Source organism: Glycine soja, chromosome 1 (assembly GCF_004193775.1).
Source record: "Glycine soja cultivar W05 chromosome 1, ASM419377v2, whole genome shotgun sequence".
Classification (NCBI taxonomy): Eukaryota; Viridiplantae; Streptophyta; class Magnoliopsida; order Fabales; family Fabaceae; genus Glycine; species Glycine soja.
The window spans coordinates 38199106-38215854 of NC_041002.1; the positions used below are offsets into that span (position 1 = coordinate 38199106).

General features: G+C 30.2%; 1 protein-coding gene across 1 annotated transcript; it reads left to right on the forward strand.

Annotated features, from left to right (window-relative positions):
• Positions 1-11881: 11881 nt before the first annotated feature.
• LOC114415632 (laccase-4-like) lies at positions 11882-16134 on the forward strand. The gene is made up of 6 exons (XM_028380421.1): positions 11882-12047; positions 13025-13176; positions 13328-13572; positions 13689-13817; positions 14083-15009; positions 15675-16134. Exons 1-6 carry the CDS (start codon positions 11958-11960, stop codon positions 15803-15805), a joined length of 1674 nt encoding a protein of 557 aa, XP_028236222.1. The 5' UTR covers positions 11882-11957; the 3' UTR covers positions 15806-16134.
• Positions 16135-16749: the final 615 nt, after the last annotated feature.

Below are 16749 nucleotides of genomic sequence, written 5' to 3' on the forward strand. Positions count from 1 at the left end.
GAGAGACACAGAGAGGAGTAGAATGTCATAGGCTAAGGCTAGTGAAATGGTTTTATAGTTTGTATTTGTACCATAACTATTACCACTAATGGTAGTTGGATATCCCTAACGAATACTCTTAACTCATTGATTAAACAACAAAAAAATGATAATAAAATTTACAGATAAATTATATAATCTGATATATATATATATATATATATATATATATATATATATATATATATATATATATATATATATATATATATATATATATTATTTCGTTAATCTATATCTCTAAACATATCCGATAACATTTGTCATACTGATTTATAGGGCCATACATAATTACATTTGAGAGACAAGCAAACAAATGTAGTGACATTGAAAATATTTATTGCATTAGTGGGAAGGTGCACATGGAGGCAGACACAGTGTAGACTTCCCTCACAACTACGTGGTTTCTACTATCAATAACTAATAATGATATACTACGATAAATTCTTTTAATAACATGACTCTCTTATGTCTTAAGAAATTGTTATAAACTTAAATACTTACGTTAGATTTATCGATCCTTTGCCTATTTGCTCATCTTGCTTACTCTTTTTGCCTTTGACCAATTATGGGCGCATCTGGGAATTCTTTTCTGTGCACGGTTATTGGTGGATATCAATATATTATATTTCTACAAATTAAAAATTGTTTGTAAGCAGCAGTTTGGAAGAGAACTCTGTTATACCCCCCCCCCCCCAAATAAATAAATCAAAGTTACTCTAGTTCCAATAACATATATATATTTATATTATATATCACTCTTGCCATGTGTCAAACACGGGGATACACTCCAATAAAATATATGTATATATATATATATATATATATATATATATATATATATATATATATATATATATATTTATATTATATATCACTCTTGCCAAGTATCATATGTGGTTGTAAGTGTTAATACAACAAGTATCACGGGGGCACGTGCCAGCACATTGCAGGGGATGTTGTTTGGTAAGAAAGGTTCTCAACAACTTGTTAGTTATTGTATCAGAATTCAACCATATGGATTATTAGTATTTTTGTATTGATCCCTTGAGAAATTGTTTGTTTGACACAAAGCATGGATATTTTCCATTTTCTGCTAACTGTTTGGCAAAGAAAACATGGTGGCTCCCACACTGCACAAACTATAAAGTCACATACTCTAGACCTGTATTGCACAAACTGTATTGCATCTGGGAATTCTTTTCAGTGCACCGTTATTGATGGATATCAGTATATTATATTTCTACAAATTAAAAATTATTTGTAAGCAACAATTTGGAAGAGAACTCTATATTATACCCCCCCCCCCCCCCAAAATAAATAAATCAAAGTTACTCTAGTTCCAAAATAAGCATAACAAATAGTTTGGAACAGAATTCCATGGTACAATACAAACATAGTCATTTAAACAGCAACGATAGAGATAGCACTTACGTCCCAGAGAAAGCCAAGATACCAGCTGTTAGAAGGCCTCCAAACTGCAAAAAACAAAATGATAACTTGATGAGTCAAAAAACAAGTAGATGTTTTCATTTCACAAACACTCTACACTACAATGAATATACCATAGCAAAATAGCATTTTTTTTTTCAAAGTGGCAAAAAGGGAACAGAAAGTAGGAAAATTGGGAAATGGGAACTCACAACATTAGGGTGTTTTGTAATTTGGGGGCAACTAAGGCAGTTGTGTGAACCAAATCGTAAAGCGAAGCTATGTGCCAAACCTTCACAAACAGATTCCAATTAAAATAAGCTTTATGATGCAATAGAAATCAAAATGAAATGGCAAAAAGGAAAGTGTAGAAAGAAAGAGACATCTTTGTAAGCAGGGTTTTGGGCTACTCTTACTCACAAAGGTTACCAATGTCTACCATCTGATTGCAGAATTTATCTCAAAGGATGTACAGTTTAATGAATCAAAAATTCACTATCGTACCCTATTTTCTTCAAACCCTAACCCTATTATAGTTGACCAGTCAAATCCAACTCCTCTCACAACTTTAATAGAAATGGGACTTCGACTTTATGGTATTTCTCTGTGAAGCTTAGAAACACATGTCAGGGTTGTCGACATATATTACCTGTTTCACAAAGTGAGTACGGGTGCGCGTGTGCAACCACTTTTGATGCCTTGTAACCTAATAACGAGAAACACCAACCTAGGGTTTGAGGTACACAATGTGGGTGGTTCAGGGTCAGGTTCAGGGACACAGTGTGGATGAGATTCAAGAACATGCACAATGTAAAAACCCGTTGTTGTGGGTGAGGTTCAGGGACATGCACAGGGTTTGAGGTTTAGTGTGGGTGAGGTTCAGAGAGAATGGCTGAGGAGCAAATGAAAGTGTCTGAGACAATGGCTGAGGGGCGCGTCACGAGTTCAGGCCTTTTTAATATATGTAATACTACGACAGTCGTAGCTCGAAACCCGTTGTTGTCTTCACTCTACTTAATTATAATACTGCCACCTGCAGACATTCTAAGGCGGTTATTTAGACGTACGACATAAAAATTAAATATTTTCCCCCTAATTACAAAATTGTCACCGCGCCTTCTTCTACATCGTTTATGGATAACTGTCGTAGATATCGCGACTTAAAAAACTACTTTTGTAGTAGTGAGGGAGAACATGCTAGTGTGTTGATGTTGTTCAACTATTGTTTTCCTTGCTCTGAAGAATCTTTTCACGGCCATTTTTAATTTGAATCTAATTACGTAACATACTTTTCTTTTTCCCTAAGGGGTTGGGACTGAAAAGTTTATCATTCCAATTTTCGATCGCTTTTTCTGCAATGATCACATTCAAGATAAAAATTATTTGTTCATACATTGTTGTTTCGCGTTTCAAATATGGTATGCAGTTTTTAGTTGGATAGGAATTATGATAGTTCTTCCACAAGACAGTACCCAAGGACCTTTTCTTTCCTTATAACCATTTTGCTTTTAGCTTTTTGAGTATAGTAACATACTGTACACCTTCTTTTCCCTGATGTATATTTTCCTTATATGTATAATACAATTATATTATGCCTTAAAAAATTTGTAAAATCTCAACTAGATAATGTTTAGCTCAAATAAATTATGTAACATTTATTTACGTAAAAAAATTTAAACAGGAAAATTTATTTAAGATTAGAAACTTTTAAATAATAATAATGATGATACAGTTTCATATTAATATAGAATAAAGTGATTATATAAATAATTATAATTAGTTAGTATTATAAAAAAAATATTGATATAAGAGATTGGACGTGTGTTTTGGTCCAAAAGCTCGTAATGTACATAAGTTAGGGTGAATAAATATCGTAATAAATAATGACTCGTTTATATATATATATATATATATATATATATATATATATATATATATATATATATATATATATATTGTTTGCTGTGAAGAATTTAAGTTCGCAACAATTTTCTACTAATTCCTTAAATATTTACATTTTGGCTTGCATTAAAATACCTTTGGTTCTTGCCATGTTCACAACTAGTTTGCAATGTTAAAGTAGACGACAGAGGCCGTATCATTCAATTTTCAGAAAAAACAAAGGATATTGGGATCCCAGTAATTATGCATTTTCAAATTGGAAAGCATATTGGTGGTATACTATCTTTCCGACCCCCATAGCAAGGTGACCTTACATAATTACATTCATGTTCATTCTTTTTTACCAGTTAGTTGCAGTCACTCAACCCCTGAATTATTTAGCATTTGTATTTGATGGTGTCAACTTTGGAGCATCTGATTTTGCATATTCAACCTTCTCCATGGTGAGTATTTTCTTCCATTTTATTAAGGACTTATGATAAATGGCATAAATATTAAGGACTACTTTATTATGGTAACTCTCAGTTGTGGTGGCAATTCTTAGCATCATTTGTTTGCTTATTTTGTCATCAGTTGGTGGTTTCATTGGAATTTGGGTTGCTTTGACCATCTATATAGGTCTTACGGCATTTGTTGGCTTCTTGAAGTAATACTGATTTTTAAGGGTTATTATTCCTAATATTTTACGCCTAATTGAATTGATCAATGGACTATGTTAATGCAGAATTGGAACTAGTTAATAAATATATTGTTGGGTTACAATAGTTTTTAAATTTATAATCTTTGGCAATTTAACATTTGAACATATATTTAGATTCACATATATGCTATTGTCATCATTTGATCAATGGACTACTTTTCTTGCAACAATATATATATAGTTGTGTACATTGAGTGTATCTCTATTAATCATTATTTCTTGCAACATTTTGTACTTTTTAAGATGGTTTTTTTTAAGATGATTTTTTGAAAATCGTCTTAAAAAATATTAAAAAATATATTTTTTAAAACGATTTTTTTAAAAATTATCTTAAAATATTAGTGTTTTTAACATTTTTTAAACAAGAAATAAAATTATCTAAGACAAGTTGTAGAGGAACCGATATAGAAATGGACATATTAAGATGATTGAAAAATCATCGACAAAAGTGTTCTCTTTTCATGGCGACGACTTCAAAAAAGATTTATAAACCGTTGTTGAATGTGTTACACAACCAACATGAAAAATGTATTTTCTAGTAGTGTCAAGACAATAATAGCATTGCAAGTTCACTTATTTGGGAGGCGAGGCTTTCTTTTCTTTGTTTTTGTTTTCAAATCAAATATGGCCCTATTTTTTCTTCAAAATAAGCAACCGAAAAATATTTAAATTATAGGAAATACATTGTTATTTAAACTGTGAAAAAACACTTGACTAAGTATACATTAGTATTAGTATTATATCCCCTTCTTGAAAGACTTAAGGTTATGTATGTTAGATTTAGACAAGAAAAATTATTTTATAAATAATTAAATAATAATTTATTTCTACTTACGCAATATAACTTCTTTTTTTAATTTGTGTATGTTTATATTCAAATAGTATACTATAAAAAAATTAATAACATTAAGATGTAATTTTTAAAAAATTGTAAGTAAAAGTTTAGTGGTGACAAAAATTATCAAAATTGACAATAATTTTGTCAGTAATATTTCAATTTCTTGTAGTTATGTTTATATTCAAATCTTCATAGATATGTTATGAATTTCGTCCAAGTATTCTTCTTCTCACAAGATAAGTAATGCTATACTTAAATTGTATGTTTACTTTACATTTATGCAATGTTATGCATCATGCTTCACCGATCCAGTCTATGCGCAATTCAAATGCTTTTTTTCTTATATTTCTATACATCATTTATTTATTTTAATTTCGCATTCCTTTTCATCGGTGTTCATATAGAACATCATTATTTTATTTTTAATTTAGTAGCTTTGTCAATAAAAATTAGACAGCAATTTGTCTTTGACAAGTTTCTATATAATGAATGTTTTTAAATTTTTTTATAAAGAAGTTCAGTTAGTGACTCACTATGTGTGGTTCAGTTTTTAAAACTATGATTGTAAGGCACCCCTTCTCTTAGTTTTATTTTATTGTACTGACAAAATAATTTATATGTAATTTTAAAAACAATCGTATATATAAAAAAAAAAAAAATTGATCCCCATATCAGTGACGAAAAAAGTAATTTGTCAGTAATTCTTTGATTTTTTATAGTTAACGCTAATAAAATAAAATTATTTAAGCCATTTAAGGTCGTATTTTGAATGGTTGAAGTTATTATACGTGCACGATTTGATTGAATATTCATAAACATGCATTATTGTTTACGAGTTAGGAAGTAACGTAGATAGAAAAGCTCCACCACTGCTTTTCGAGCCACAGTAGGAGTTAAGTTGAAATTTAGGATAACTTAGAGAGCAACTAAGTTCATGTCTAAAAATACCTGTCACTGTAGCTTCATTAAGGTTGGGGATAATTTTATGGACTAAGTTAGTGCCTGTTATATTCGACATCCTTTTCGTTTGGCACTCGCATAATACTTTATAGTTTACAAGGTAAAATAATATATTTAGAGTACAATGCAAAGAGTAATGAGCCAGATTAATTTAAAATAAAATAAAGAAAGATATTGGATGAAGGAAAAAGCATAAAGCGACACAAGAGAGTCATTTTCTAAATAAGTAATACGTTGAACATAATAACTATAACTTCAACATATATGTTAGTATAATTTTCTTTCTAAGTTTAAACATCTTTAAAAGCAAAAGAATATTATAAAATAAGAGGCATGATATACATCGAGTTCGGTGGCCTGTATTTTTTACCTTTGTTAGCTACATATTTATCCACATATATAACATAATCTACTCTGTATTCTTATCTTTAGAGATCCAAAGTAAGGAAGAGGCTAGGACAAACTGGCTTTTACAATAAATAGTTGGGCTAATGACAATTGGGTTATAGCTTGTCTGGTAATGAGAATGAGTGTTATTTTGGTCCTATTGGTTTTGCACATTAATTAAGCATGTTCAATGAATGAATTAAGAGGAAAATATAATATAAGCAGCGTTAATTTTAAAAACAAAAATATCATCTAAAAGTTGGAAGTGTATATTACCACTTCTCATTGTTGATGTTTTTCCTTTTCAAGAACTCTTATTGTTATTTTCCGAAAATACTTAGTTAAAGATTCAGTTCAAGACTTCAACTTGTCATTTCTACATTCTAATTCTAGTTCATAAATTATATATTAATTAGTCTTGAACATAAAGGGGCTTGAATAGACAGCTTCATCTCGGTGTGAATTATTGAACGGGTGGCAAAATTCCACTAAGCCTAAGGGCTAAGGGTATTGGGTTGTTAATTTGCCCAGGGGAGGAATCGTATTAATTAATTCTTAATCTTTGTCTAGTAATTTAGGTGGCTGGGCACGTCTTGTGCTTTAGCCATACATTTTTATCAATAAAGTTTCTTCGCTTATTACCAAAAAAAAAAAAAAACTGTTAAACATAAAGGTAGATAAAATTTTATCAGTGTATGTTAATTTGTTAGTTATTAATGTGTTGTCACTGTAATTTAAATTATTAAGAATGGCATAACCACCCTTTTAACACTAAAGTTTTAGTACACCAAAAAGTTTCAAATCATTTTTTGACACGCTAAATTGTAGTTATTGATGCTAAAAGGATGGCCTAGGAGACTCTTGACCCTTACTCTTAACTAGGGGAGCATGTTTCAATATTTCCAAAAATTCTATGTTACTTAGGAGTTAAGGTTAAAGATAATTTTATAAACTTTTTCTTCTCTTTTTTTCTTAACCCCCCATGATGTTTTTTAAAAATAAAACTATGATATGATGATTCATGCACGGAGTGTTAACCCACTTCTTTTATTAAACCTAACTTTTGTTGGTACTTATTTATATTTAATATTATTAATTAGAATTAAATATAGGATTACCAATTTTGTAAAAGAATTTGAAAAGGATTCTTGGATATTTTAAAAATAGAAATAATTGTAGTTTAAAAAAAAATAACAACAGTAAATCGTAAGAAATAATTATAGACACTCATATCAAGATAATAAGAGTGAGCAAACTTTTAGAATATTGCTTAAGTTTTGTAACTGCTTAGATACTTCTGAAACATCATTTTAACTCTTCTATTTTTTTCCTTTTTCTTTATTTTTCTTTTTTTTTTCCTACAAATATCTTTTTTCAAAAGAAATCTTATTGAAAGTATTAATGAATATTAAATGTAAGTACTTTTTTAGCATATCATTGAATTATAGTTCATCATGTTATGAAAGACTAATCCCTTTTACTAAATCATTGGTTTTGGTTCTCTTTTTCGTCTGGTAAAATCCAATATAATCTAATATGTATATAGAATCAATAGACAATTGAATCTTCGCAGTTTAATTATCAATAGATAAAACAAAAAATAAAAAATAAAAGAGAAGATAATTAAAATGTTAAAAGCTTGTATCAATAAAACTTGGCACAGTTACTAAAGTATTGAATTCTTTAACTAGGTTGATGAAAGTTTATTTATAAATTATGTTCATTAAATAGATTTTATTGAAAGAGGCCAAGCTTTGATGATTCGAAGTCTTAGAATCAATTAGTTTCTAATTCTAAACTATGGAACACTTTGATGCATATAAAAAAAATGCTGAAGCCTGTTTAGTTGCAATTTAGAAAGAAAGAAAAAAAAAGCTCTCAATTTAATCCTCCGAAATTTCATGCATTATAACATAATTCCTTCAATAGTTTTGTTCGCAAAATTAATCCATCAAAGATGTTGTTGTCAATCATTTAGTATTTTTAAGTTTTTGTTATTAAATTAGTTCATTAATTTTTTTTCACCACTTAATTCCAATAACACTAAATTAAAATTTTACCTTGCAATTGGCCTCTTTTATCCTCACCTTTCTTCCAAAAACTAAAAATAAAAATAAAAAATTAGGTATGAAGTGACAAAACTATTCGATTATCATCCATTGAACTCTATTCGTTCTAGAAAATATGATCTATTATTGGTTGCAACAAACCACATTAGTTGAAGGTAAAAAAAAAACTACATTAGCAGTATAGTTATAAATTGCTACAGAAAATAAACCTCTATTATTTTTAAATATCTTATGCTTAATAAGTTTTTGGTGTAGTCATCATTTATCAATCAAATTTGAACACCTTAAAAAAGATGGTAAAAAACAATTATGATTATTATTACTATTATTAATAATTAATTAATTGATATGTCTTGTTTTCTCCATTTGTCGGTTTATATTTTACCTTTATTCTATCTGAGATATTAAACAAAAACGTACCACCTTGGCGTGATTGATCAACATCAACAAATTGCAAGATCATGTAGGTACATTTCTAACTAAGTTGACTTTAAACCACTGTACCTAAATATCATTATAATACACGTTTCATCAAGTTAAGCAGTTTGCGGTTTAACTAGCTAGTCTCGTATGTGTTAGTCCGTTACCTACTGCAAAAGTGCAAATATATGCAAGCAAAAAAATGGAATAAAAAATAAAAAGCAGCTACGGAACAGAAGAGAGACCGGAAGGTGACAGAGTTGTTACTTACCCAATATTGGTTTAATCTTGGCTTTCAAACCAAACATGATGTACACCCTCTATGTGTTGCTACCTGAAAAATGACCCTAATCTCTGAAAGCCATGTCTCAACAATACTTTATTTTGTGAATTAAGCAATTAGGATCCTTGCAAGAAGATTCCGGTTCCTTAGCATCTACCATGCACTATAGGTGAATCTGCAAATGTATGTGTTATTTCGATCTTTCAAGTTTGTTTGCTTTTTTTAATATATAAATTAAGTTCATTTTATATTAAAAATAAGTAAATATGGTCCTCTATTAATATTCTTTTTTTCCTAAAACTCCTAAATTCTCTTTTTTTTTTAATTGAAAACTATTTTTCATAAATTGAATCTATTAAATTTCTTTAAACTTTAATCATCTAATCAAAATTCACCAACAAAACCCTTAAATTTCATCAGAAATAAATTTTTAAAAAGACTTAAATATATTTTTTGTCCTTATAATTTACAATTTTTTTTTTTTACTTTTCATCATTGGAAACAAAATGATTTTAGTCCCTATAATCATGAATGTTTTGCTTTTTGTCCCTACAATTAATCTTCATTACAAAATGTTGACGTCACAAACAAAATGATGGCATCATCATACCATATCAACACAAACGGTCACATTATCATTAATTTACAGGATTAAAATAAAAAAGAAACGTAATTTACAAGAACTAAAATAAAAAAATGACATATATTGTAGGGATGAAAAAAAATATTTTTAAGTCTCAAATTAAATATTAAAAATAAAGACTTAAATAATAATAAAGCCTCAAATTAAATATTAAAGTTCATGCATTTAATAATGTGGCATAATTAACAACATCAAGCTTTTTTAAATTTCTACCATGAAAGATGAATTAACAATATCATTATTACAACACCACTATTTCAATTACTGTCACCACTATTATCATTGTCATCATCATGGCCTTCATTATTATTGTCGTCGTCACCACAATTAGTTGAGGATTATGAAGGGTGTGAGAAAGGTGGAACTTGAAAGAGAATGAGAGAAAAGAGGGATAAGAAAAGGAGTTTGAAGATAGAGGTCAAGTTATAGAGATGAAGATGTGGTTAAATTAATGTTTATTCTTTTATTTTAATATGTAATTTAAAACTTAAATATTTTTTTATTCTTGCAAATATGTCAATTTTTTGTTTTAGTCCTTTAAATTATATTTGTTTTGATTTTTGTCATTGTATATTAATGATGATGTGGCACTCGTACTAACATAGCATCATACCATCATCAATCTGTTTGTCATATCATCATTTATGTAATCGATCAATGACAGGGGCAAAAAAAAATTATTTAAAAGGATGAAAACAACATATATAAATTAACCTATACTTTTCTATCCTCATAGTTGGAAAAATATTTGTATAATTATGAAACTCAATCATTGCAATTACCATTATTTAATAATTCAAAGATTGTGATGGTGTCTTACTTCTATTTCCTTTTGCAAATTATTTTTCAAAGAATCCAAAGATTGATGTGACAATTTTGTTGATAACTAATTTCTATCAAGAAATCTGACTAACCACCTTTAGAGAGTATCTGACAGGGGAGAAGTTTTTTGATGTCCAAGGAATCATGTTTCCTAAGAATGAATAAAATTTATTTATTTTGTCATTGAAATCTTTAGATAAAGTTCCTAGAAATCAAAGAGTTACATATATTTTTACCAATTATTTTAATTATTTACCACATTATATAATTTAATAAAAAATAACATAATATTGTTACTGTAGCAAAAAAAAATTAACTCGAGAAAGTAAGATTTTCACCTCTTTCATGAAATGTTTTCGTGAGAAACTGATTAAAAAACATTTTCGGAAAACATCCTTTTCCAATAATGTTATTTTTTTAAAATATATACCAAACATGAAAAATAAAATTTTCCAACCTATAATTGCCAAAAAACCAAAAACTTTTCTGTTACCAAACGCTTCCTTATTAAAATATTTCTTTCTAATCATATTTTGTCAATTTTGCTCAAATCAATTACTTGTTGGTTCACACTTTTTTAGATTACTGTATAGGAGAAAATAAAAAAATGGATGATATCTACATTAAGGAAGAAAAATAAAATAACAATAAGAACAATAATTAGAGGGAAAAGTCTTGTAATCGAACAAAAACCTTTCCTCTTGTGACATCGAATTATTGATCAAATACTATACTTTTTTTTTTTTTTTTGCACTTAAACTTACAGTCTCCTTAGACATAGATGTCTTTTGTATATTAAAATTAGAAAAAGACAAATACTAAAAGAGCGTGCTTATGTTTCACATGTGCCAAATGTGTACTTTTCTCTTGCCCTGAAAAAATATGGTACTTATTAGTGTTTAAAAAAATCTTTAATGACTAGATAAAATAAATATCATACAAGATCATTACTACTAATTAAGGGCTTCTGGTAAAAGGGTGTTTAAGGCCCAAAACGATGAATCAGGTTCCGTAACTAAACTACATTACCACACTTAAATTGGCTAACTTTATAGATGAAACCTCACTTAGTGGGGAACAGAGAAATGTTTGGAAGTCAAAACACAACCAATCCAAAACAGCGATTATCAATTTAACATAACAAATATGTGTCTAATTAAGGAGGTTATTAATAACTTATATCCCAAAATATACCGATTCCCATTATACACTACTTTATGTGACATGCAAGATATTATGAGATAAGCTAGTTTAGTTTGTTCAATTTCAGTCTTAATTTCCAAGAATGCCTCCATCACTCACCTAACCAAGCTAAAACGACGTGGTAGCAATGCCCATTTCGGTCTATATAATTGTTGGTTGGCCAATCGTTTGTGAATGCAACACACAAGGACACAAGAAGTACGACAAATTAAGACAGGGCCTAAGAGAAGGTGTTGTAGAGAGGATACAGCGAGAGCAAAATGTATTCTCATTGGGTTCGATTGATGCTTCTCATTGCTTGCATTCTTCCAGCTTTGGTTGAATGCAGAGTGAGGCACTACAAATTTCATGTAAGTAAACCATTTTTTAATTATTCATTATTGCCTTTGGGCAGTTATTTGTGTCACGCAATTTTATAATGTAGTAACTAATATCATATTTGTAAAGTTATAACTAATATGATACATATATATTTATTGATGTGGAAGTTCTCCTTGTTCATAAGCACCTAGGAATCTCTTTTTTTAAGAGTGGAAGCTTAAAGAATAATAATATACATAAATGCATGCAATTTGTGCTTTAGTTTTTTCGCCCATCTAGTTCTCATTAAGTAATTTTCTATCAAGTTCTGATAAAGATGGGGTACGATTTTGATGAGGTTCAGATCATTTTCTAATTAAACTTAGAATAATGTTGTGACAACTGCGAGAGCAGCTTAGGATATTTCCTTTTCTTGTTAAATAGATTAGTGTAATTATGTTTTAATTCATTTTTGAACTTATTATTCATTCAAATTATTTAAGCTGAGTTATGTGGTACCTTTTTTTTTTAACTTAAATCATATATCACCTGACAATATTTTGTGCCCTTGGTGCAAACAAACTATGAACCAGAGAACTCATAAAATAAATCATAGCACCAACAGTTCAACTAACTATTTAGAAATAAAATGTTTTTATTCTCTTTTTGAAACAGGGTACCCCTCTTATTGCAAATCACGAACTTATCATTCACCTACATTTCTTTCTTTTTTTATACATATTCACCTACATATACATAATTCATATGAACATATAATCCAAGATAAAAAATGGCAAACATAATTAGTTTTGAAGCATTAATTTTCACCTAAACTTAATCCTTAGTAGATGCGAACAATTTTGTCAGAGTAGAACATAATGAGTGGATTTAGATTTCTAGTGACATGGAAGGTAGACCTCCAAATCAGCACCTAAAGATAGTTAATCGGTCAATTCATTCCAACCACATGCACGCTATATATTAGTTTCTTCATATGATGTGCTAATTTTGGTAATAATGGGTGCAGGTGGTGTCTAAACAAACTAATAGATTGTGTTCAAGCAAATCTATTGTCACCATTAATGGCAAGTTCCCGGGACCCACTCTTTACGCCAGGGAAGACGATACAGTGTTGGTCAAAGTCATCAACCAAGTCAATCACAACGTTACCATCCATTGGTGAGAGATATTATATTTTATTTCCTTTAAGTTACAGTAAGTATAGAACAAAAAATTAAGCAATGGACCTTATTGTAAACAATTTTTTTTTCTCTAATCAACACAATTTTCAAATTCAATGCTAATTGGAGTGATTGTGCCATCTTGGTAGGCATGGTGTGAGGCAATTGAGAACTGGTTGGGCTGATGGACCTGCATATGTCACACAGTGCCCAATTCAACCAGGGCAAACCTATGTATACAATTTCACACTCACAGGGCAAAGAGGAACACTTTTGTATCATGCACATGTTAATTGGCTAAGGTCAACTCTCTATGGTGCCTTGGTTATCTTGCCAAAGAGAGGTGTGCCTTATCCTTTCCCAAAACCAGATGATGAGTTGGTTGTGGTATTAGGTGAGCCGAAACAATACCCTTCAAATTTTCCTATTCACTAAGTTAATTGGTCTGTGAATAGTTAAATGTCATTAATTGGTATTCAAATAAATATTCAGTGTGGTGATAAATTGTAGGAGAATGGTGGAAATCTGATACAGAAGCTGTAATCAATGAAGCACTCAAATCAGGATTGGCACCAAATGTCTCAGATGCTCATACTATTAATGGCCTTCCAGGGACAGTTACCAATTGTTCTACACAGGGTATCATTTCTCCAACCTCTAAAATTAAATATCGAGTTTAGTTTTTATGCATTATTAGTATAAAAGTTTTACACTATCAATCAATCAAAAATCATGATAAGTATAACATATAAAATGATTATTATAAAAGTCAAGTAACTTATCATACATAATAATTTGTGACTATATGATAGTGTAAATATCAATCCATCAACTATTTACTCAAATATTTTCACTATGCTCAAACTAAGCTTTATGTATTTTCTAATTTTGGGAACATGTGCAGATGTTTACAACCTGCCCGTGGAGAGTGGAAAGACCTACCTTTTGAGAATTGTCAATGCTGCACTCAATGAGGAGCTATTCTTCAAAATTGCTGGCCACAAGCTCACTGTGGTAGAAGTTGATGCCACATATGTAAAGCCATTCAAGATTGAAACAATTGTGATAGCCCCTGGCCAAACCACCAATGTGCTTCTAAATGCAAACCAAAAATCTGGCAAGTACTTGGTAGCAGCTTCTCCATTCATGGATGCTCCTGTTGCTGTGGATAACTTGACTGCCACAGCAACATTGCACTACACAGGCACTCTTGCTGCCACCCCCACAATTCTCACCACCCCACCTCCCAAAAATGCTACCCAAATTGCCAACAACTTCATCAGCTCTCTTAGAGGCCTTAACTCCAAGAAATACCCTGTCAATGTCCCATTAACAGTTGATCACTCACTTATCTTCACTGTTGGGTTGGGAATTAACCCTTGTCCATCTTGCAAAGCTGCAAATGGGAGCAGGGTGGTGGCTGCTATCAACAATGTTACATTTATTATGCCAACCATTGCCTTACTTCAAGCACATTATTTCAACATCAAAGGGGTGTTCACCACTGATTTCCCTGCCAATCCACCCCATGTTTTCAACTACTCAGGGCCTGGACCAGCCAATTTGAACACCGAAACCGGCACAAAGGTTTACAGGCTACCATTCAACGCCACAGTTCAGGTGGTGCTACAAGACACAGGAATCATTGCACCTGAGAACCACCCAGTTCATCTTCATGGGTTCAATTTCTTTGTTGTTGGAAGAGGAGTAGGCAATTTCAACCCCAAAATTGACCCTAAGAACTTTAACCTTGTTGATCCTGTTGAAAGGAACACTATTGGAGTACCAGCTGGAGGGTGGACTGCATTTAGATTCAGAGCAGATAATCCAGGTAAAAAACAATTTCATATACAACACGAGTCAACTTAATTAGTAAACTTAAAAATTGGCTAGAAAAACTTGGGACCAAATAGGTACATAGACCTACTCCTTAGGTAGTGCTAATTACATTTACAAACAACTTGTTTGGAAACACTTACCTCTCCCTTTATGCATTACTCTATGGGTGTGTTTGGCTTAGAGGAGAGAAATAAAAAAAAAGTTAAATTAAAGTATAGTGTAAGAGATACGGATCCCACATAATAAAGTATAAAATTTCTCTTATATATTATTTCTCATCTTCAAAACAAACACACCCAAGTGTTGTTAACTAAAAAATTGTGATGATGACAAAATTGTGGTCGGTAACAAATAAAATTATGTGTAATTGCCGCTAACATCAAAACAAACTGATATAATTATTCCTAACACATAAAGTTTAATTGTCATGCATCTTAAATATGAAGACAATGTCAACCATCAAATTGATTTTTTTAAGTCAACAAATTAATTGTGTATGATTATATATGATTGGATGAAAATATAAAAAAAAAAATCATACTATATCTTGTTTTTAAGGGTGTACCAAACTCATCCAAGTACTAAAATCTTTGTTGGGTCTATAGGATTACTCATCAATCTCTTCATATTTATCTTTTAATTCCTTGTGTTTGATAGGAGTTTGGTTCATGCACTGCCACTTGGAGGTACACACAACATGGGGACTAAAGATGGCCTTTTTGGTGGACAATGGCAAAGGTCCTAAGCAATCAGTGATACCCCCACCAAAAGATCTTCCCAAATGCTAATGTGTCAATCATCAATTAATTATGCAATACACAAAAGAAAGGCCTTCCAATGCCAAAACAAAAGAAGCTTTGGAGGGATACAGAGAAGCCAGGCAAAAGAAAAGTGAGTGAAGAAGAAAGGGTTATTTAATAAGCGAGTATCCCAAATGTTTTTTCTTTGAGCAAATAGGAGAATTTGTTCAACCACATTTAATAAAATGGAGCGAGCATTTTAGTTTTCCTCTTTGCAAATTCAATTTTTTAAGACACGTTGTGTATGTATTGGAATCAACAAGTGTATGCTCTTGTTTGTTTCAGGAAATACAATAAGAGTTATTTACTTCGTTAAATCGTTGATCAGATTGGCTGATTTTAGCTTTTCAGAAGTATTTGCACGAGTAATATGTCATTTTTAACAAAAGTGGGGAAAAAAAGTAGATAGTCGTAAACAAGATTTACTATCGATGGCATACTAACCGATAGGGTGTAAATGATTCTGCTTGGATCAAGTTGTTTATTTTTTAACTCAATTCAATTAAACTTAATTAGGTTGGATTGGATTGTGATTCTTTTTTTTTAACTCAATCCATTCGGGTCCAACTTTAATTGCATTAAATTTGATTGGTTATAGGATTGAATCATTAAAAAATTATCACCTTAAGTCTTGGAAAAAAATTAAATAATCATCCTCAAAAAATATAGTAAGATACTTTATTTAACAGAAAATGAGAAAAATACTATTAATATGATAAACAATAATCATTAATAGAATTCAATAATCATAAACATAATATTGTTTTACATCTCAAAATACTTAAGTCAATAATAATTATAACCCATAATATTGTGTTAAATTATATTGAATTAGGTTTTAATCTGATCCAAAGCTCTAAACTCGTCATCCAATTCAATTATAATCAGTTTTATTAAATTAAATTTAATTTAATTTACAAAAAAAATAATTG

What these genes read in the sequence shown, in the direction of transcription:
- LOC114415632 (XM_028380421.1), top strand. Translation starts at nt 11,958, where the DNA reads ATGTATTCTCATTGGGTTCGATTGATGCTTCTCATTGCTTGCATTCTT. An exon ending in CACAACGTTACCATCCATTG is followed by an intron (nt 13,177 to 13,327) that starts GTGAGAGATATT and finishes CCATCTTGGTAG; the next exon opens with GCATGGTGTGAGGCAATTGA. An exon ending in TGAGTTGGTTGTGGTATTAG is followed by an intron (nt 13,573 to 13,688) that starts GTGAGCCGAAAC and finishes GATAAATTGTAG; the next exon opens with GAGAATGGTGGAAATCTGAT.